General features: G+C 34.8%; 1 protein-coding gene across 1 annotated transcript in view; it reads right to left on the reverse strand.

The window, feature by feature from the left end:
- Window positions 1-669: 669 nt before the first annotated feature.
- The window catches only part of ATRNL1 (attractin like 1), a 1,132,449-nt gene continuing 1,109,295 nt past the window's right edge, over window positions 670-23,823 (reverse strand). Inside the window, exon 29 of the mRNA XM_043982337.1 lies at window positions 670-9,902. Within this exon, the coding sequence (XP_043838272.1) occupies window positions 9,778-9,902 (125 nt within the window). The 3' untranslated portion in view covers window positions 670-9,777. The remainder of the gene's footprint in view (window positions 9,903-23,823) is intronic.

A 23,823-nucleotide genomic window follows, 5' to 3' on the forward strand; every position in this document is an offset into this window, starting at 1 on the left:
GAGCTTTAAAAGGGTTTTTACACATGCCAATATTGACTGAGAAATAAGTAACAAGCTGTTCTTTATTGATACAAATTTAAGTACTTTGCGTAAAATATTTCCAGCTCAGAATCACCTGACAAGATGTCAGATACCTGTGGACAGATAGAGCAACTTTACTGTTTGAAGTGTAACAGAGACACGAGAGAGAGAGAGAGAGAGAGAGAGAGAGAGAGAGAGAGAGAGAGAGAGAGAAGCAAGACACCAAACAGAAACAAAACTCCACAAAAACCAGCTCAAAAGGAAAACTGCTAAGTATGAGGCCACAGCTCAACCATTCCTCACTTCAAAAACGATCTTTAATATCGTTATTATCTAGCTACAACTCTGGTTCTACAGGTTAGTGCAGTGTGATTGTATGAGAAATCCCCCTCCTCCTTAAAGATAGTCCAGGAGGCACTTTATGAAAGAAAGAACAACTTCACTTTGATAAACCATCCATTTAGGCAGTAAAGTTTTCCTTAAATTCCAACACATGTCAAGTGCATGTGTCTGTTGGTGTGCAATTTTCAGGTTGCATAAAATATATGGAAGAACATCATGAATTAGCTGGAAGGCCTTTGAGCAATGACCTCATTAAAGTCCTGTAATCCATGGGGATGTCAGTCAGGGAGCTCATCTTCTCTTGGGCAAAGTCGCAATTTAAAAACATTTATCAAACTCCATACATAGGTAGCATTCGGAAAATGACTGGTGATAATAAAATTCTGACCTTTTATGATACTTTGCATCAAGGTATCTGAAAGCTAACTAAAATGATGAATTCTTACAGCCCCTTTGTAAGGGTAGAGGAGTATTATACTGTCCATTTTGGACAAATGGGGAAACTGACATGCCAAAAGGCCAAAGGTTTCATAATAGATTAGTGGAAGAAAGGGAAGAAAACTTTGGTGTCCTCATCTGCAGTTCTATATTTTAATTAACAGATTTAGGATTTTATAATATATTATGAAAAAGATAAAACAATTAGATCCATCTCTAGGTGTGGATATATATATTTTTTTAGTGAGGCAATTGGGGTTAAGTGACTTGCCCAGGGTCACACAGCTAGTTAAGTGTTAAGTGTCTGAGGCCGGATTTGAACTCAGGTACTCCTGATTCCAGGGCCGGTGCTCTATCCACTGCGCCATCTAGCTGCCCCTAGGTGTGGATATTTTCATTTAGATAGGTAGTTTCCTACATGATTCTTATAAAATAAGGAAAGAAAATCCTAACTACAATATTGTTACTAGAGATTTCAATAAATATCCTTAAGATTTGATTCTATATTTTATTATGCCATCAGGATTTCATCTAGGAACTTGAACTTTCTTTTCAATTCTAGGAATCATGTTCTAAATAAACTAGCAGTTGGATTAAATAGCAATGGAAATATTTTTGGGGAAAATTTCCAACTGTGAAGGAGGGAGAGCTGTCTTTGATTGTTTATGAGCCACAAAGGGCAATCTTTAGCAATACTTACCCCAAGATGAAATAATTGCCAGTATCATAATTTTAAGGAAATATAATAAATGTAGCCAAAATTAGAAGGAAGGAAGGGAACTTGGAATTTTTTTACAGATTTTTCTGAAAAAGGTCTAATTTCTGAAATATAAGGAAACTGAGCTAAATGTATAAAAAAAGCACCAGAAGTCCATTTTCTGATTGGTAATTGATCAAAGTATATGTACAAGCAGGTTTAAGAAGAAGAAGAAATCAAAGCTATCTATGGTCATATGAAAAATGCTCTAAATCACTAATAATTAGAGTAATATACATTAAAGCAGTTCATAACCATTAGATTGGCTAAGACAACAGAAAAAGAAAATGACAAATGTTGGAGAGGATGTGGAAATAGTTAAACTAATGCACTGTGGGTGGATTTGTGTATTGGTACAATATTCTGGAGTAATTATGCCCAAAGGGTTGTGCATGACCTAGCAATGCCACAACTAGATCTGTATCTCAAGTAAATCAAAGAAAAAAGAAAAGAACTCATAGGTACATAAATATTTATAGCAGCTCTTTTTGTAATTGCAAAGAATTAGAAACTGAGAATATGTTCATCAATTGGAGAATGGCTGAACAGATTGTGGTATATGGTTTTTGTGGAATACCATTGAGCTATTAGACATGTCAAAGGGGATGGTTTCAGAAAAAAATGTGAAGACTTTTATGAGCTGATACAGAATGAAGGAAAAAGAATTAGGAGAACATTGTACACAGTAAATGCAACATTGTAACAACAATTAACTGCAAAAGACTTAGCTAATCTAGCAATACAACAATCCTTAACAATTCCAAGTCATGATGAAAAATGCTATCCATCTCCAGAGAGAGAATTGATGAACTCTAAGTGCAGATTAAAGCATATTTTCCTTCACTTTATTTTTTCTTGCATTTTTTGCAACATGGCTAATGTGGAAATATGTTTGTATAACTAAATATGTATAATAAGTATGATTTTTTTTGTCTTCTCAATGGGTGGGAGAGAGCCTGGAGGGATGGAGAGAATTCAGAACTGAAAAAACAGCAACATATTAAAGTGCTTGATTTTTCTTTGCCAAAAAAGGGAGGCATATAATGTAACCAAATCTTTAGACTCAACCTTACAACCTATTGAGTTTTATCTTGAGAGTTGTTAGTTTGATCAAAGAAGAAATCAAAGTTATAACAGTTCTAAAATTCATTAATGTAATGTAGGAGAATAACAATGTTAAGATTGAAGACTATACAAAAATAGAGATTTTGGGGGAAATTTTGAAATGCACCCATCAATTTTCATAGACCTATAGACTCCTGGACCATACATTTTAAAAGAAAACTAAATTATTTTCTATTCCATAGACTTTGCCTTAGGCAATGTCCCCAGGCTTCCTAGAAACACTAATTGTATAAGCTATTTCGAATTGGTTAACATGAAAGCTAATAGCAAAGTCATCCTCTGGATATTAGAAAAGGCTGTCATGCTACTAGACAATCTACTGTTTCCCCCCACCATGAAGGTCTGACCTGTGGAAATACCCCCATGAGTAGTGTGAGTATAAATAGAACCATCAGAAGATGAATAAAATGTAAGCTCCCTGAGGGCATGGATCATTTTCAGATTTATCTTTGTTATCTCCCAAGCCCTAGAACCGAGCCTGGCATATAGCGGATATTTAAATGCTTGTTGAATTGGCTTAAATTGGAAAAAATAATACAAGAACTTTTTTCTTTAATCACTACCCCTCTGCCCTTCAATGGAAAATAATTAGTCCTTTAAATAGCCAATGCAGAATATATTTTTTCTATGGAAAGGTCAAAATGAACCAGTAATTTTAGAGAAATGTTGAATCAGAGCAGTCACTGAGTTCTGGGTGATTATTTTCTTTACTGAGATTAATAGTTGCTTTTTGCGTGGGGAATTGGTGGTGGCAGGGATGGGGGGGGAGTGTGGTATTTTTTTTTCATCACAGGGGGAAGACAGCTTCAAATGAATCTAGTGTTGTGATTTTCATTAGGGAATATTCTTGATAAGTAGAATAGCCTGCTTGCCATTATATATGTGTACTGCAAATATTTCATTTTGCAGTTGAAATCAAATTGTTTTAAGCTGAGTTGGTATTTTTATTGGTGTCCTTCCAACTGGCCTTCACTTTAAAGTGCCACCGTATTTCAAACAAACTGATCTCCTCAGGAAAAAAAAAATCATTGCTGCCAAGCAGCATTGTTATAGGAAAGCACAAAGGGAAGAGGATCTAGGAAACATTTTGTGTTTGCCTTTTAAAAAGCACTGGCATGTCTCTTGCTATGGTTCTTTCCCCACTCTCAAAGTTCTTGTATTGAACTTGATTGAGTAATGAACAAGGTCAAGAGAGCTATTTAACAATAGAAAAGCAGATTCAACCTAATGGTTTAGTATTTGATATGAAGCCTTATTTAAAATCTTGGAAATCCATAAACTTGAAATATGTTAAAGGAGGAAAAAAACCCCACATAGCTGGAAATTATTAGAAGAATTACACCAATGGCATTAATTTCAGCTTAATTTAAAGAGGGAATTTTGGTGTATAAATGTATTCTATGATGGGTCAAACACTCTCTTTAGAAGGAACTGATTCTTGTTGGGGATTTACTGAATCCATACCCACACATACTGATAGTAAAAGTAGAAAAATCTATGACCAGGTTTTACTTTCCCTTTCAACAAACACTATCAACTGTCACAACATCTAAGTGAGGTAGGTTGGCATTTTAATCCCATTTTCCTGATTTAGGACCTGAAGAAAGGAGAGATTAGATAACTTTTCCAAGGCTAAAAAAAAGATCTGGCATGTGAGTTGATATTTAAACTTGAGTTTCTCCTGACACCAGGTCCTGTCCCTGATACTGGATAAAGTGGAACTTTCAATAACTATAGATCATGGAGCAAACATACTTATGCATCTTGAGACATCCTTGTGCAAAAGAGGTCATGCAAATATAAAGATGCTATGTGAATTCACTCATTATTTTTTAGATATATTCCAGACATTCCTCATGCATACAGGTGAGGGGGCTTTATATCAATTAACCATGCACACAGCCATATCAAACTTTTTTTTAAAGCCAGTTATTGTATTTAAACAGTTCTGCCTGAGTGAAATGGCTGCTATTGCCATAAACAGGAATGGTTAAAAGCCAAACCAAAACTAAGTATAATGGGAAGGTACAGACAAGTGGCAAGTATTGTGGATGATGTGCTTCATTGGTATTTGGCTTGATGAAGAAATCTAGGGAATCGATCCTGCAAAATTGAAGCCAACATTTCTCTTTTTTGATCAGCTCTAGTCATGGAGGAAAAAATCAGTGTCTCATTCTCAACAGACAGAGCTTCATTTTAAGCACAGACAAGAGGTGGTTTCTGTGAAGAAAGTTTGTCTTCTAGGGAGAGTAAAAAAGTTTATAATTCCCATAGTTAAAATGGTTTAAAGCAATAAAAAGTCTGTGTTGTAGATATTTCTATTTAGTGTGAACATCTCCATAAACTTATTTCAATAAAGCCATGGCTCATTTAACCATCACCAGATTTTGGTTGTGATGCTTGAAGATTAGACCCAGTGATGTGACAGAAAATGGCCACTCCCTTCCCAAGCCATTACCTCCACAATTGCAGAAGAATCTTAATGGCTTCAGACACATTTGGCAACTGGCCTTTTCAGCATGGGTTCTTTTTGGCTTGCAATACCTTGTACCTCAAAGGCTATCTAATAAGTGTCCTTTCCTGCAGGCAACCCTTCATCCAATTAACCTACCTTACAGAATCATTGACAGAATCATACATTTACAAAGGGTCCAGAGAGGCTCCCTAGTGCATAGTAATAAGAATCACTGCTAGGTGCCCAACAAATAGTCAGTCACCTACCATCTGAAGACAGCCAATGAGAAAGAGTAATTGATTTTGAGCTGGAAAAGACCTTAAATGTCACCTAGTCCGATGCATATATTTTACAGATGAGAAAAGTAAGGACTGAGGAATTAAATGGATTGAGGGGTATATAAAAGGAGGAAAAACAGACCAGAATGCCTCTGTTGGTTGTCATGTGTACCTCTCAATTTAGGAGAGAAAAAGTCACTGGACTTGGAATCAGGAAGACTTGAGTTCAAATTCTACCTAATTTGCTAGCTGTGTGACCTTGGGAAAGTCACTGAATCTCTCTTATTCTGTTTCCTCTTCTGCAAATAGAAGTGAACAACAGTACTTACCTTACAGGGTTGTTATAAAGATTAAATGACTACATAGATGCATGTTATATATGTACATATATCTCTCACTTGGCAAATTTTAAAGCACTATACGAATACTAGGAATAACTATTAGAAAGTTGGAGTATTTGGGTTCTTTTCCCAACATGTGGAAGGGAAAACCATAATGAGAAGAAAGTGACTGGCTGCTTCCTGTGGGATATTGTGTAAGGGTAAGATAGAAAACCACACACACAGAAAAAAAAAAAATTGGCACAGGTGGTGGTGGTTTTGTGATTAACTGAAATTAAACAAAACTGACAGCTCCGGTCTGTTCTAGACTCAGGTGTTTTGCAAGCACTTGACTTTACTATTAATTAAGATCAATTAATTTAAAGAATGCATGCATTACTGTGGACAGAGGTATTGATATTTATAGCCAATCTCTCTTTCTATAACCAGGACAGGGACACCAGGCACTTGGCCTCTTCTGAATTATGCTCTTATTCTCACCTCTGAACAATCCTGATTATGATTGCTCAGTCCACCATTGAGTGAATCTGAAGAAAAGGCCAAGAATTACAAGATGAATGAAGACAGACATGAAGATTTCTTTTCTTTCACAGGTAAGGAAATCTACTAATACAAAAAACATTAACCAAATTTTATATGGTAGGGGAGTGGATTTTTACAGGATCTTGGTTATTGTACTTTTTGTACAATATGAAGAAGAGGGCCAACACAAATGTGACCTTCACTATAATTGAAGTCTCCAATTCTTGTATTTCCAAAAAAAGAAGAATCTTTAAGCCCTGTTTCTAACTCATTGTACGTCAAAATTTTAGTTTCTATAGTATGTTAGAACTTTTTAACTTTTGATTCCTGCATATTTCTATATAAAGGAATTATAATGACCAAAGCACTGACTTCATGTAACACAATCCATTGATGGACATCATCAGCAATTTCTAGATCTCATAGGTGAGCTCTGATATCTCGGGTTAAGTTTAATCTTAACAAAAAGGTTTTTCCTACAATGTTTATGTGCAAAAAGCTGCTGATTTTCCTATCAAGGAAAAATTACTTTTGACAAGAAATCAATGAATGAATTTGGAAAACAAGTTGTTAGAAATGGGTGAACAAGTATCTAAGGGTCACTCAATGGTTATAGAACTAGGTTTTGATTAAGTCAATTTTAAAAGTCCTGGTTATTTTAAAACCTAGCAAACCCATCTGGAAGCACATTTATTCCATACAAAAGTATTCTTAGCCTCTTCTCAAATAGGTGTTCCAGGTTAATTCTGACTATTTCATTGCATTTAAATAATCAATACATTTCTACACCTGCAAAACCACAAAACCTATAAACTTGAGCAATACTAGGGTGATTTACAATAATTATTTCTAGGGCATGTGCTGGTAAGAGAAGCAGTCATTAAGGCTGTTAAAATTTTGTCCCAATCAATTGCATATTTTCAATAGCCTAACATCTGGTCTGATAAATAAGCAAAACATCCATGGCAGAGACTGATAACTACTGGTAATGCCAAGACTCTTTCCAAATGAACATATCTAAATATGCAGAGTTCTGTTATTAGGAAACTCTTTAGCGTGATATGAGAATGTTTCATAATAAAAGTATCATTGTTGACCACAGTATAAGATATTGAGTATGGCTTTAATAAACCTAATGAAATATCTAACTGATGCTTGTCATTCTTAAACATTTTCACACAAATTATAATCTTGAAAAGTTAACCTTTTCAGGTTATACAAACCAAGATGGATTTCAGGTGGAAAAGAATCATCTTTCTTTTAATGGAATGCCATTCTTTTAAACTCTCCTAGCATACAGTTAACTCAGGTTCCCCCTGAAACCTAGAAAATTGTATCATTACTATTAAACTATTTGAAAACTCTTGGAGAATGAAACAAATAGCACAGCTACATAGTTCAATTGTAAGTGACTATGTCCATTTATCTTTCCTCGAACAAATCTCCATTTAAAGCATCAAAGAAAAAATTGTTTAAATGTTTCTAAGATAGTAATACTAAATGATTGTTTCCAGTAAAAGTTTAAAAAATAATCCCATTTGACCTTTTCCTATGGTGTGGAATAATGGAAATTCAAAATAACATTTAAAAAATCACAGGATATTGATGGTATTACTCTAAAGATGAGTCTTGTTTTAACATATGAAAAATACTCTGTCATGCCAACATAAGGGATACATATCATTCATAATCCATAAATGCCTAATTATAAAAACACTGACAGTCATGGTTAGATAAAACCTAACAGTCCTGTATAAGATGTAACTACGTATTATATGATCATTTCTGATATAGTTGTACGTTCAGTCCTCATCAAAATTAAGCTGAATCTCTATGTAAATAAATGGCATGAAATAGCACAGAAATTCACAACAGGGTCTTATTCAGCTAGTGTACCATCAGGGCATGCAAGTGACTATGCAGTCAGTTGGAAACAGCAAAATGTCATTATCTCCCTGAAATCAAAAGAAAATAGAAGATACAGATCAAGTATTGAACATCAATTATAATTTAAAATCTTTTCTTTTTTAGTAAGATTGTCATTTATAAGAGGCATGGGACACCTCTGCTGCTGTTCTCCACATTAATTTGAGAAACTGCAATTCCAATCAAGCTCTAGGAGAAGTACTGAGCTTGAACCATCTGCTATTGGCCACATAAGAATAAGATGCAGTTCAACATGTCTATTGTAAAATCCTTTTTCTTTTTGTCTTGGTTCAGATGTTTCAGTCCTTGAGAATATGGTAAGTTTCGGCCCTTTAAGGAATTGTGTTAGCTGTAGGCCAGTAATCTGGTCATAGAGGCCCACTCGGTATCTTGGACTCATATTTAGAGGCAAGAATGCTGTTGGCATTGGCGACCAAATGTTCTTCTCAAATCATATTCTAAGTGAAACAGTTGGCATGTGGAACTGAGGTCACATTGTAAATTGGGAAGTGTCAGTTTTAAAATATATAGCTTGTTCCATTTGTGGAAGGTACAGACAAAATAAAATTCAGCAACCCGGAGAGGAACACCAAATGAAGATTATACTTTTGGCAAAACTGCAGGTAGGTCATTTTTGGTGTGAGGCAATGAGTCCTCGGCAATTAAAACATTTCCATACTGGAACAGAAGCTTGCATACTTATAAAATAACAATTTATGCTCTCTTTAGGTTTGAAATATTGGAGGCTGTTTGGGGAAAGAAGGGAGAAATTGATTGCTGGACAGGCTTTTCCATGCTCTATCAGCTCTGATAATGAGTTAGTCAGTTGGCATGGAAGGCAGGGATGTTCTCTTCACTCAGAATTCTAATAAGCCTTTTGTGGAAGGGCACACGGTCTCCACCAAACCTAGCTCAGCTGAGTCTCCTTTCCAGTCGGGTAAATAATCTTGATGTTCCCAGCCTGTTTTCTGACATAATATGGCCCTATCAAAGAGTTTAATGCAATATCTACATTCTACTAACTTAGTGATTCGTTCTCACGTTAACAGTGAGAAAAAACAATATCTAAATCCATAGCAATGGATTCATTTCCTGGTTATGTTTGGTTAGTCTAAATTTGCTTATATGGAGAAAATGGTATAATTCTGATCATTCAGGAATTAAAAATAAACAAACAAACAAACTTTTTTTTCTGTTTCATAACAGTTTCTCCCCCACCCCCCAAGGATTATGCTTACCCTCTGTCCTCATTAGGAAATAATCTACATACAGCTTTTTCCATGACTGATGCAAATGTATCTCTGATATGCTTAAGGTTAATGTAAAAAGGGACTTTGTTGTTTGTGAACTTCAGTTCTGTTGCTCCTATAAAAGGTCATTTCATGACTGCATTTGGGCCCACAAGGTGCTCTGGTTTGGAGTGCGGCTGGCTGCACGTATGAAAGGACCAGGGCTCTGAACTTGTGTTCAGAGATTTTCACCTCCATAAAAACTGAGGCTGTGGGATAGCTTTCAATGGAAGCCATTTGAAAAGAAAAATAATACAGACTATACAAGTGCAGTTTCTGGACCTCAGACACAAGTTCCTTGACGTGTTGAAAGGTGATGTTTTCGATTTCGGACTCCTGAAGACTTATCTTTACTATCTGCTGGCTTCTGCTGTGAAATGTCAATGAGGGCACTGGCGATCGCAAGACCTACGAGAGAAAGCAAGAGAAGACCTTAATGTTCAATCATATCACATTAAGTTAGATACAATCTTGTTTAGTTTCTTGTTCTTTTCCTGTAGGTCATCTGTCAAGTGAATTTCATTGTAAAGATTAAAGTTAAGAAATTTTTTTTTTTTGCAATATCCAAAATGCTTCCATAGCAAATAGATTCCAAAGTAACCTGGCCATTTTTTCTAAAAAGGGCAATATTTGTAATATGAAAAGAGGAGTGAGCAACTTTTAAAAAATTGATCCATTAGAAGATCAGTATTCACTGTTTGAAAAAACATCACATGAGCAGAACCAGAAGAACATTGTACACAGTATCATCAACATTGAGTGTTGACCTACTGTGATGGACTATATTCTTCTCACCAATGCAATGGTACAGAAGAGTTCCAGGGAACTCATGATAGAAGAGGATCTTCAAATCCAAGGAAAAAAAAAAAAGAACTGTGGAGTATAGATGCTGAATGAACCATACTATTTCTTTTGTTTTTGGTGCTGTTGTTTTTTTTTTCTATTTTGAGGTTTTTCATCATTGCTCTGATTTTTTCTCTTATAACAGGACTAATGCAGAAATAGGATTAATGTTATTATGTATATATATATATGTATATGTATATAGATATGTAGATATAGAGATATATAGATATAACCTATATCAGATTACCTGCTGTCTAGGGGAGGGGGGAGGGAGGGGAGGGAGGGAGAAAAATCTGAAATTGTAAAGCTTGTATAAACAAAAGTTGAGAACTATCTTTACATGTAACAGAAAAAATAAAATACCTTATATGTAAAAAAAAAAAAGAAAAAGAAAAAGAAAAGAAAAAACATCACATTCGGTCACTCCAGTGGTGTTACCCCTTTATTTTTTTCATCTGAACATGAGTTGAATTTGCAGATATACAAGTGATGATATTCTTCAGGAAGGAGAGTCCTTCTGAGTCATGCTATGTGAAGAAAAAGTTTTAATTAAAAATTAAATCATGTTTTAATTTTTGACATTTGCCCAGATGTGTTTTCTAGCATAAGAAAAAGAATATTCAACTTGCCAAAAGAATATCTTTCCAAAGATTCTAAGTAAAGAGGAGAATATATATGAGAGAGAGTAGTGGTCATAGAAAGATAATTCACATTTAACTGGAGGAAAAATCTTTGCAGCAAGTTTCTATGACAGGGATCTAATATCCAATCTACATAAGGAACTTACTCAACTTCATAAGGAGTCATTTCCCTATGCATAAGTGGTCAAAACATATGAACAATCAGTTGAAAGAAATGCAAACTATCAATAATTCTATGAAAAAATGCTCTAAATCAACTAATAAAAAACAAAATTAAAGTATCTTTTGAGGTTTCACCTCACACCTATCATACTAGTAGAGATAACAAAAGAGGAAAATGACAAATATTGGATGGGATAGAGGAATATGTGTAGACTACTGGGCTATTGGTGGAACTGGGAATTGGTCCAGCCATGCTGTAAAGCAATTTGGAAATATACTCCCAAATTTACCAAAATGCACATACTGTTTGACATAGTTATACCATTAGGAGACCTTTACACCCAAAGGAATTAGAAAGAAAAGGACATATACATATAAAATTACTTAGAACATCTTTTTCTCATAGCAAGCAAAAATTGGAAACTTAGGGGCTGGTCTCATTTTGGGGAATCGCTAAACACAATGTAGTATATTAATGTATTAAATATCATTTTGTCACAAGAAATTATGAAATGGAGAATTTCAGAGGAAATGGTGAAGAGCTCTATGAACTAATGTAGAACAAAGTGAGCAAAACTAGAATAATTTATACAATATAATAACTTTATGGAGAAAAACAAATTTGAAAGAAATCTGATCAATGCAAATCAAGAATCCAAAAGAATGAAGATGAACAACAATATTAATAGCTAGCATTTATATAGTACTTTGAAAAGTGCTTTAAAATATTATCTCATTTTTACTCTCAAAACAACCCTGGAAAGTCAGTGCTATTAGTAGCCCTATTTTACAGATGAGGAAACTAAGGGAAACAAGTGACATGCTCAGGGTCACCCAGCCAGTTAAAGTGTCTGAGTCCAGGTTTGAACTCAGATCTTCTGGACTTCAGGAACAATGCTCTAGCCATTTTTCATGAAGAGAGAGAGAGAGAGAGAGAGAGAGAAAGATGACAGACTTAAAATGAAAAAAAAACAAACATACAGTTTTGGATTTTGGAAATTTGTTTAGTCAGACTATAGACATATGTATTGAGGTATTTGATTTTAAAAATCATTAATTGGAGGAAAGGGGGGACATGTTAATTACAGTATTTGTTGCTTTAAAAATCATTAAACAAAAAGGAAATTGCACTTACTCTCAGTCTTAGTTAATGTGTTGATTAGTTTTGCTGAATTGATGTTTTCTCTATTTGATTTTTATTTTTGTTACAAGGGCTAGCTATCTGGGGAGAGTGTCAGGGGAAGAATATATTGTAGAAACTAGAGTGATGTAAAGATACACATATACATATATATGTTTATTTATACATATATGTGGGTATGTATAGATGTAACATACACATATACACACATGCATGCAGAGAGAGAGAGAGAGAGAGAGAGAGAGAGAGAGAGAGAGAGAATCTGTCTCTTTCATTTGATAGGAAAAGTGAAGATGCTAAAACAACATCTCACAAACTGAATAAATAAATGTATCCGTGAAATCCCACAACTGATCTTAATAGGTCAAGATTTTCTTTATGACTTCTGTGATTCTTTGAAGAAACAAAATGTCCTAAATTATTGTCCACTAAAACAAAAGACTGGGCTTCTTTCTTCCTTCCTTCCTTCCTCCCTCCCTCTCTCTCTCTCTCTCTCTCTCTTCTCTCTCTCGTCTCTCTCTTCTCTCTCTCTCTCTCTCTCTCTCTCTCTTCTCTCTCTTTCTTTCTTTCTTTCTTTCTTTCAGAATGTCATTGAAGTCTGATGAACTCATTTAAACTTGGCCTTCAAGGGAGGATATGTAGGCTGAATGGATCCTCTACATTGATAAGCTCTCAGATACACTCACTTATCATAAATAAGGTTTTCAGTTAACACTATGTTAGGCTGTTAGATTTGAAATTCACTGTTGTTGTTGTTGGGTTTTTTAATAAACATTTTAATTTAAAGTTTTGAGTTCCAAATTCTATCCCTTCATTTCCTCCCTGACTCCCTGAGGCAGTAAATAATCAGATATAGGTTATACATGTACAATTATGTAAAACATTACCATATTAATTATTTTGTATATGAATAAAAGAAAACAATGAAAGAAAGGGAAAAATAGTATTCTTTAGTCTGTGTTCAATCAATATCAGTTCTTTCTTTGGAGGTAGATAGTTTGCTTCATCATTAGTCCTTTGGGATTATCTTGGATCATTGTTTTACTGAGAATAGTTGTCATTCACAGTTCTTCATCAAACAGTATTGCTGTCATTGTGTACAATGTTCTCCTGGTTTTGCTCACATCACTATATATCCAAGTCTTTCCAGGACTTTCTGAAATCATCCTGCTCCTCATTTCTTATAGCAATCATATTACAATTATATACCACAGCTTATTTAGCCATTCCCCACTTGATGGACATCCCTTTGATTTCCAATTTTAGCCACCACAAAAAATGCTCCTGCAAATATTTCTTTTTCTCTTCTTTTGGATGTTTTCATGATATAAACCTGGAATTGGTATTGCTGAATCAAATGATATGCACTGTTTTACAGCCTTTTGGGCATAGTTACAAATTGCTCTTGAGAATTTTTGGATCAGTTCGCAATTCCACCAACAGTGGATTAACATTCTAGTTTTCCCATATCCCGACCAACATCCAACATTTTCCTTTTTTTTAATATTAGCTCACTGTTTCTTTTTTTTTGATGATCTTTTCAGTTACATCACATGACTCAATGCTCTTAGAGGCAAACCTTATTTTTTTTTTCCAATATCATGGTCTCTTTTAGGATTTAAAAAATGGTGAGGCTCATGGAATTTTGACAGATTCTTTTTCTAGTTATGCTATCAAATGTCACCTTCTCAGGACAGAGCACTGGAATATCACAGAGAGATGACAGCAAAGGAAAAAGAGAAGTTGGGGAAATAGGAAACAAAGACAGAGAAGAGTCACAGAAATTACAAAAGGTGTCAACAGTGTTAGAGACTATGGAGAAGATTAGACCTGAAAAGACTGTTGGGTACAGCCAGAAGGAAGAGAGCTTAGATTTCTACCTTGCATTGAAGGAGTAAGATGTAGTAGGGTATATATAGCCTCAGAGCCAAGAAGACCTTGATTCTAATTCTGCCCATGACACATATAAGGCTGCATGACATTGGTCAAAGTCACTTCATCACTCAGTTTTCTAGGTAACTTTCTGAGATGGTAAACTGCTGAAAAATGTTGACTTGTGTTGGTAGAAAAATATTTACTATCTTGAAGTTCCCTGTATCAATGAAATCACATGTCCACTCCCTAATCTAGTAATACTGTTCTTCATATTTAACAAAATGTTTTCCCCACAGCATCTTTGGTGGGGAAATCCATATATAATTATCTCTGTTTTACCAATGCATAAATAGGCACAGGGAGGTTGTAACTTGTCCATAGCCCCATGGCTGATAAGTGTTAGTGAGGTCTCTGACCCTATCTACTAAGTCTAGTAAAAGTAATCTGAGTTTTTGAGAGATTCATTTCAGTAGAATTCATGGTGGTTAAGAAGGAAATTGAATAATAGGAGAGGAAGCATAGGATATAGATACTTTTGATAGCTTGGTAGTAAAGGAAGGAGGGTATGTATGTTATGTTAGCTTGAGGGAACAGCAAGATCATGCAAAGATTCATTTAAAATGGAGAGACCTATATTTGTGTGAAGATAGATGAGAAGAGTCCTAAGGAGGGGAAGTATTTAGAGATGATGATCACTGATATGGCCTCCTCATACATAACCACCTTTCCCTTCTAATTTCACATAGCATCTGTTATGTGATATTATCTATTTTGTTCATTTTGTATTTATTTCTTACTCTACTACCTAAGATACATGAGGGCAGGGACTACATCCTAGGTAAAATTTATACCTTCTTAGCAGCTAACATAGTACTTAGTGCACAGTTAATACTTAAAAATCTGTTTGTAGTATCATTGAATGAACACTGAAGGAAGTTACTTGTGCTAATTGAGTAATATATTTTCTGGATTCTAATAATTATTTGACATTTTCAGTTTTCTAGAGGACTTTAAAGGCTAAACTAGTACAAATTCCAAAGGATCTCAATATACAACCAGACACCAGTTGGTTATAGGGAGAATTTGGTTCCCAAAATGTTAAATCCACAGTAAACACCAGAATATAGTAGCAACTTCCTTCTCCTCCTCCTCCTCCTGCTCCTCCTCCTGCTCCTCCTCCTCCTGCTCCTCCTCCTACCACTACTTACTACCCATATAGTCATTGGAACATTAGTTCACCTATTTGAGCCTGTGTTTCTTTGTCTGTTAAAATAAAAGGTTTGGACCAGATAATTTCTGCATTTCCTTCTATAAATCTTTTTATTCTATGACTGCATGACTATACTGAACTTGAACCAACAAGGTAAAAACAGCCCTCTGAATTGTGCATTACTGAATATCTCAGTCAGTTTTCAAGTAACTTTTTCCATGTGGTGACTATCATTACTTTTTAAAGTCATTGACTGGAGGAATTAAATTGTATGTAAAATTGTAGATTTGACTCCACATGTCTGCTTCAGTGAACATGAGCAAACTCACAGACTTATGACTCCAGGGTTGAGTGATAGGGACATCAAAGACTTTCTGGACCCCACCTCCTCTCCACTAATCCACAGGAAGTGAAATACCTATTCTACCTAACATCTTTAAAGAAGGGAAGAAGGGGAATGGATATAAGTGTTGGGGAAAGGAAGAAGATGTATACTACCCAATTCAGAGGTATGTTAGATGGAAATAAAGTATAGAATCTGACTGAAATGGGAACAGAAAATCAGCTGAGATCAGTCCTCTCCCCTTAAAAGATACTCAATGTAGGGACAGACTGCAGATCTACACCCATATCCCTCAATAGAAGGAGGCTGACAGCATCTACAAGTCCAGACTCAGTTATCTGTGCAACAGTGTTATAAAGAACAATAGAATGAGGAGGATTCCCAAAGGTAAAGTGAAGGGGGAATACAAGAGAAAAGATCAAGAGAAAGAACTTGAATAAAAACTTAACATATGGGGCAGCTAGGTGGCGCAGTGGATAGAGCACCAACCCTGAAGTCAGGAGCACCTGAGTTCAAATCTGGCCTCAGACACTTAACACTTACTAGCTGTGTGACCCTGGGCAAGTCACTTAACCCCAATTGCCTCACTAAAAAAACAAAAAACAAAAACAAAAAAAAAAACAAAAAAAAAACCCTAACATATGAGCATATCAATCACAGAGCAAATCATAAAGGAACAAAGAAAAATGAATAAAACCTCAAAAAGAAACCAAAGAATGTCAAACACATTATAATATGAAGGAAGACAACACAATACAGGCTTATTAAAGAAAATATATGTACTCCTCAGAGGTCATGGGACAAATGATTCATAAGAGAAATAAAACTCTTAAAAGAAGAAATTGGGAAAGAATTTAGGATTGACATCAAATCTCTCAATGGAAATCCAAAAAACCCCACAAATAAAGAAGAAGGAAAAATGGAATATATGATGGAGAACCTCCCCAAGGAAGAATTTGTTTAAGAGAGACAATAACATATTTGAGACACCAATACACTTAAGTTGTGAAAATATTTTCAGGAGAGAAATAAAGGGCAATAATAGTTAAATAGCATAAGTTCTATTTAAGTCAAAGAAAATGACCTTGAAAACAGAATGCATGGAGTTAACTGAAGGACCATGGGTCTCCTAGAAGAATATGAAAAATCAAATAACCTAAATATTGTAATGTAGGAAATAATACAAGAAAACTGTCAGGAATTTATGAATGTGGATAACAAAACATTGGTAAAAAGAATTAAGAGAATCCATAGATTGCTATTAGGAAAAACAAAATAATACCTTGTGCTACAAGCTCCAAGGCATGAGGTGATGAAATTTAACACTTTTAATAGCAAACAATAGATTTTGCAAACAACCAAGAAAAATGCTTCTAACTATGAAGGAAAGGAAATTGAAATTAACATAGGATTATTTCATATTCATAAGAAATCAGAGGAGAAAATGGAATAGTATATGTAAAAAACAAAAAAAAAAATACCCCAAAGGACTTCAAGCTACAACCAAAAATAACATATCCTGCAAATGTGAGCCTAATCACTAAAGAAAAATAGATGGATAAAAAAATAGATATTTGAAACATTCCTATGGAAAACAAATGAAAAACTAGAGATGAGCAAATTTGTGAAATTGCAAACATCACCAAATATAGGACAAAGGTAAATAAGCACAATTAGTAAGAAAAGTCTAAGGAAATCAATTATTTTATGTTTTTTTTTAATAGAAAAAGATTGATCTTTGTGGGAAAAGAAAAGCAAAACAAAGGACTAGCAAAGTGATAAAAAAAGTCGATAGGGGCCTTCTGAAGATTTAAAAGGTGGCTAAAGAATCATGAGAAGTGATAATGATAGTGGAATGGTTGAAATGATATAACAAGTACTAAATTCCTTGAATGAATGTGTAACCTAGAGTGAGAGGTTACACAAATGAGGAGGGAGATGTTGGGGACAGAGATTCTGTAGATTATGTAACTCTGCCAAGTCTTTAGGTGAACAGTGAAGGAATATCAATTCTTACAGTCTGGGGGAGGTAGGGAGACAGACTTTAAGAAGAGATGAGCATCAAAGTAGTGTGAATGAAACAAATTCCAAGAACCTAGTCCTGACTTTAAATAAGAAGGGACTAAATTAAAAAATCAATAGGAAAGAAAAAAATGGAGAAAAAAGATAATCCTAACCATCATAACTTTAAATGTGAATGACAATTCAATAAAACAAATGAGAGAAACTGAATAGGTAAGGAAATAAAACAACTATGTACTACATAAAAAACACACACACAACAATAAATGACATATCTAAAAATAAAGACATTTTAAAAAGCAGTAGACTGAGTTTTAACTAGGGTAAAAGTTCAATCCAGACAGATAGCTTGTAACTTTCCACAGATCTATTATACTTCTATCACAGTTTATAAGCCTCCTTCCATTCCATCCCTGGCCCCATGTAATACAGAAGCTGCCAAATACAAATCGTCTATGTCTCCTTTAATGTGGACAGAGACCACTTAAACTAATTTCAATCATCACAACATCCAAATATGAACTCATTTTATGCATTAAACTACCATATTACCTAGTCCAAGGAAACTTTGAAAAGAATCCATTTTCCATTTGCACATGGCTGCAAATATTGCCTTACTGACAGAAGAAGACCCACTGCCAGAAGGGAAATACACAGTTCTGGTTGCCAATACAGGAAATTCTGTGCTAATCCAAAGCTGTCACTGTATCTTTGTATATCAGGCTATGTGAAGGCCAAAGCCTAATTAAAGTAGTGCTTCTTACCAACATTTCCTGGATTCATTAATGATTCCTAAAAATGGATACGTGCTCAGGTTGAAAATCATAAATCATAAACAATGCTTCAGTGCCTAACTGGCAAATAAGACAAAAGTACTTTAATAAAATACTGCAAATCAGGCACATTTTTTACTATTTGTTTTTTGTATACTTTCCTGTGAAAGAATAACTTATAGTTATTTATAGATTCATCAGTAATAATATATTGGGAGGGAAAAAAATTTGTACGGAAAAATGTTAAAAGCATTTGTGATGAGTAGCATTGACAGAATGAAAAGAGGCCCCCGAATTTGGATCCCAGATCTGCCATTTACTTCCTGGGTGACAGGGTCATCAATGGAGAGCTGAAAGGGACCTCAGAAGGGGTCAAATCCAACCTCCTCATTTTTTTTTTGTTTTTTGTTTTTAGTGAGGCAATTGGGGTTAAGTGACTTGCCCAGGGTCACACAGCTAATAAGTGTTAAGTGTCTGAGGACGGATTTGAACTCAGGTACTCCTGACTCCAGGGCCGGTGCTTTATCCATTGTGCCATCTAGCTACCCCACCAACCTCCCCATTTTAAAGATGGGGAAACTTAGACAAAGGACTTCATGCAAGTCATTTAAATTCACTGGGCCTCAGTTCCCCATCTTAAAAGAAAAAGGGCTGGACTAACACCTCAGAGGCCCCTTCTAGGGTGAGATCCCATGATAACTGGACTGAACCATTTCTAAATGTCAGCACTCAGTACATATTGATGAATGAAGGTATCAGCATATATTAATGTTTCTTTAAAATGCTTTAGAAGAAAACATAATAACTTCCCCTTATTAATGTCACTGAAATATTGATTATGATGATGTTTGTTAGGAGTACTATCTCTGAGGGGGGGCAGCTAGGTGGCACAGCAAAGTATCAGACCTGGAGTCAGGAAGAATTCAGTTCAAATCTGACCTCAGACACTTACTAGCTGTGTGACTGTGGGCAAGTCACTTAACCCTGTTTGCCTCCATCTCCTTATCTGTAAAATGAGATAGAAAAGGAAATGCCAACCCCCCTCCCCCAGTATCTTTTCCAAGAAAACCCCAAATGGAGTCATGAAGAGTGGACTGAAAAATGATGGAACAGCAATCTCTGAGGTAATATTGTCAACATTTATATAGCACTTAATGATTTAAAAATGGCTTTGGGAACATAGATCTAGGCCTGAAAGGGATTTATGAGGCCAATCTACAAGTGGTGTCAAACCCAAATAGGAATGGATCCCTGATGGGCTGCTTATAGACTTGGAAAACCCCAAATTAACATTATCTATGTAGTATTGTTTTTGTTTGTTTATTTTTTGTTGAACATTTCTTAATTATATCTTTATCTGGTTCAGGTCACAGTAAGGAGTTTTGTTTGAGACCTCTGATCTGTATAATCACCCTATTAATAGATGGTTAGTCCCATTTTACAGATAAGAAAACTGAGTTGAGAGATGAAGTGGCTTTCTTAAGGTCACACAGAAAGTGCATAACAAAACTGGGACTCAATCCTAGGTCTTCTTATTCCAAAACCAGTCTTTTTTCCCCTCTGTACCAAAGCTAACTCAGAGCTCCATAAGTGATGAAAAGTAGTTGAAGGTTTCTCTCCAGTTAGTATCTTTTTATTTAAAGGGATACAGGTTTACTGTATTTTATTTAGGGTCCAATTTTCTTTTTCACCAGGAATTTCTTCCCTTTGATCTCAGCTGCATGCTGACTATCCCATTCTGCATAACACTAACAATACCCAGGGATGTTTCCTTCAATTTGAAGGCTACATCCTGGGGCATGCTGTTATAGTTCCATTAAAATTGGGTCACTATGGAAGATCATTTTTCAAAACGTCACACAAATCATCTGATGAAATCCACTTATTGTGTTCTCTAGGCCCAGCACAGTTCCTTGTTATCAAAGCAATACAATTAACTGGGAGAACAATTCATTATTTCAGACTGGCGGTCTAAAGGAATTTCATTTACCATGTCACGATGATGCACAGACGCTGCAGGCTAGCTGAATTTACATCAAAATACACTAGTAGATTCGATAAAATTGCTGGGGCTTAAATATTTATTATAAGCTTTACTTGTTTTTCATTTTCAGTTCTTAAATATCAGAGTCTGAGACATTCAGATTATTTAAATAGGAGAGATGTACGATGAAGAAAGTGTCATCCCCTGTTCCATGTCCTGTTGAATTTTTCCATTGTCACCTGATATTTCCTTTGTAACAGCCTTTACTTCAAACTGATATTTGCAAATAGGGGATATTCTTTTCAACTGCTTTGGAACATCAGGGACCTAGTGGCAAAGAGCTCTAAAGCAAGCAATTCTCCTAATGACCATTAGTCCTTCAAGCCAGAAGACAGACACAGTTTATAGTCATAAGCCTAGACACCTAGTTCAGTTTCTTTTTGGTTTCTTTTGGTTTAAGTTTTTTCACTGGTCTTGCTAAAGTTCAAATGATACTTTTGCATTACTTATGCTGAAATAGGATTTATTTTTCCTCTTTAATTCTGAGAGGGGGAAAAAAGATTCTAAACTTTTTTTTTCCATCTAAAATTTGCAAACAGAATAGCTTTCTTCCCAAAAGATGTTTAATGAGAAGGAAAAAAATATGAATGGTTAACAGCAGAATCTATAAAAAGGAAATACATTAATAAGAGTGGTGAATTCACTGTGAGAAAAACATAGGAATAATCACATGAACTTGCAGTAGTTATCTTTAGTAAAACTATAGTTTTCAGTAATGGAAATAAAATGGTAATAGTAGACTCTTATAGTAACAACCTAATCATAAAATTACTGATGTGTGGTTTTTTACAATTATGCAGACCAATTAATAAATACAGTAATAAAATATAGTACATCAAGTAAGATTGCCTTGGAAGAGAACATTCCCAATTTATACACAAACACAGCACTTCAATTTTACATTTGAACAAAAGCCTCTGAAAAGTCATTCATTTTGAAAGGCTCTCCTCCCAAGCCTGTGTAAATGTAGGCAGTACTATATATTTTAATTTTTTTTCCAGGAAAACAGCTTCATTAGGCGTGAAAGGTTAATTGCAGGTTTAAGTGGAGTTCAGGGAACAGAGCATGGTCTGTAGTGAACAGCACAGACTGCTACAGGAAGGCTGAATGAGGAGTGCTATAAACTGTTTGCCCTGCTGAAATGTTTTACTATCTCATTTACTATCTGTCTTCTTTTACTGCTTGTATTTGTAGTTCTTCTAAACCTTTAATAGCTATAGTTTTATTTCACTGTAATCAGATTTAAATGGAAATACCATGCTGAGATGTTTAAATGTTTTCCCTCTGATTGTATATAGCTACATACTATGGGAATGGAGCCTCGGACATCTTTCACATGATTAAGAAAGTAACTTTGAAAACTTTGTTTGTACCCATACTGGTCTTGCAAATGGTGCATAGTACTGTTTTCTTAGTCAATTTAATAATCAGATTTCTTATGTGATCCAAAGCACAGGCATGGCTATCTAGTTAGAAAATGTTAATCCAATTTTAATCATTATGAATGAAGACCAGCCCACCATTCTTAGGCAAGATTCAAATGTTTGATTGTTTGTTAAAACTGGAACATTTGCAATACTGAAGACACTAAAATAACTAGAATCACGGGATTAGAGCTGGTGAAAGACTTAGAGCTTATCTAGTCCCTAGCTTCTTAAACTGTGGGTCAAGACCCTTTATGGGCTTGTGTAACTGAATGGGGGGGGGCAGGGAGAGAGAGTCATGAAACATTTGGCAACAATAAAAGGCTATGTATACCTATTTTATATAACTTTATACCCAGAGTCACATAAAAATTTTCAGGTGAAAAGGGGTCATGAGTGGAAAAAGTTTTAAGAAGCTCTGATCTAGTCTGTCAGTTCTTAAAATGTATTCTGGGGAGTTATGGGATACCCAAAACCCTTTCAAAGATGAAAACCCTTTTTAAAAATAATATTAAGACATTTTTATTTCAAATACTATAAATATCAATAGATATAACCTACATAAAGAAAAACTCTTTGGGATTCTCAATATTTTTTTAAATGAAACCAAAAAGGTCCTGAGATAAAAAATTTTTTTTTCTTGAGATCCTCTGATTTAGTCCAACCCTCTTATTTTAGAGATGAGGATATCAGGCTTAGTGACTTTCCCCAAATCATATAGCTCCAAAGCCAAGTCCTTGTAATCTGTTTCTGTTGTCTTGATAGATTATGGAAACTTTGTTTTCGTATGATGGGTAGGGATAAAAAAGTATTTAAAGAAAATGACAAGTGTGTGTTTAGCTCCAAAAGGGCTTTTCCCTTTCAGCATACATACATACATATATACATACATGTATATATACACACACACATATATATACATATATAGTGTGTATATATACATAATTTTATTTGTGAATTTATAAAACTTCTTTTCAAGTTATTTAAAATATATTATCATATTAGCCCAAGATCCTCCTAACTCAAGATGTTCCCATCATGTTGCCCTGTATCCACTGAAGTTTATATGAAATATAGGAAGTAGTTGAAAATGTAAGGAGTAAAAGATGGAAATTACAAATTCTCTAATTGTTATTCAATACAAATCATCACCATAGTGCTTAATGAGCATTGCTTCTTTCTAATTTAGTCAGTACAGTACTATTTGAAATTACACATTGTCATATGTTAATATTGGATTCATTTGATCCATAGTTTTCCTTTTTCTTTTTTTTTTTTATTAAAGTCACCAAACTCCTATCTAGTAGGAACCTTATTCATAAAAGTTCTAATCTGCAACTCTTTCATCAGGTTTAATCAGGATTTTGAACTGTAGCATAGAAACTACCAAATTCCTTTTCCCAAACTCCTTATAGAAATATTGTCCAGCCTTTTCTTCCTGCATCAACATGCCTAAAAAAAAGGTTGTGATTTAAGATGGGTCCTAATTGACATTCTAATCACCATAAGGTTAAGTACTTATTGCCTGAAGAAAGTGAGTTATGCTGTCCTTGGGGATATTTTAACTTTATTTTAGTGAGAGTATTGTATTTTCCATTTGATTCAGACATTGCCATATTTAACCCACTATTTAAACTGCATTGGTTGATTGAAAATAGAATGACCATATTGTGGAATAAATATTGATCATGTTGTAAATATTCCCAGAGATAGGAAGACTCAGGATACCAATGTGGTTTTTGAAGAAAAAAAATCCTATCCCTGAATTTGTTTTCTTAGTAAAAATGAAGCACTGGATTTTGAGTTTCCAGGACCTAGGTTCAAGGATTAAATACCACTTATAAGCTG

Source organism: Dromiciops gliroides, chromosome 2 (assembly GCF_019393635.1).
Source record: "Dromiciops gliroides isolate mDroGli1 chromosome 2, mDroGli1.pri, whole genome shotgun sequence".
NCBI lineage: Eukaryota > Metazoa > Chordata > Mammalia > Microbiotheria > Microbiotheriidae > Dromiciops > Dromiciops gliroides.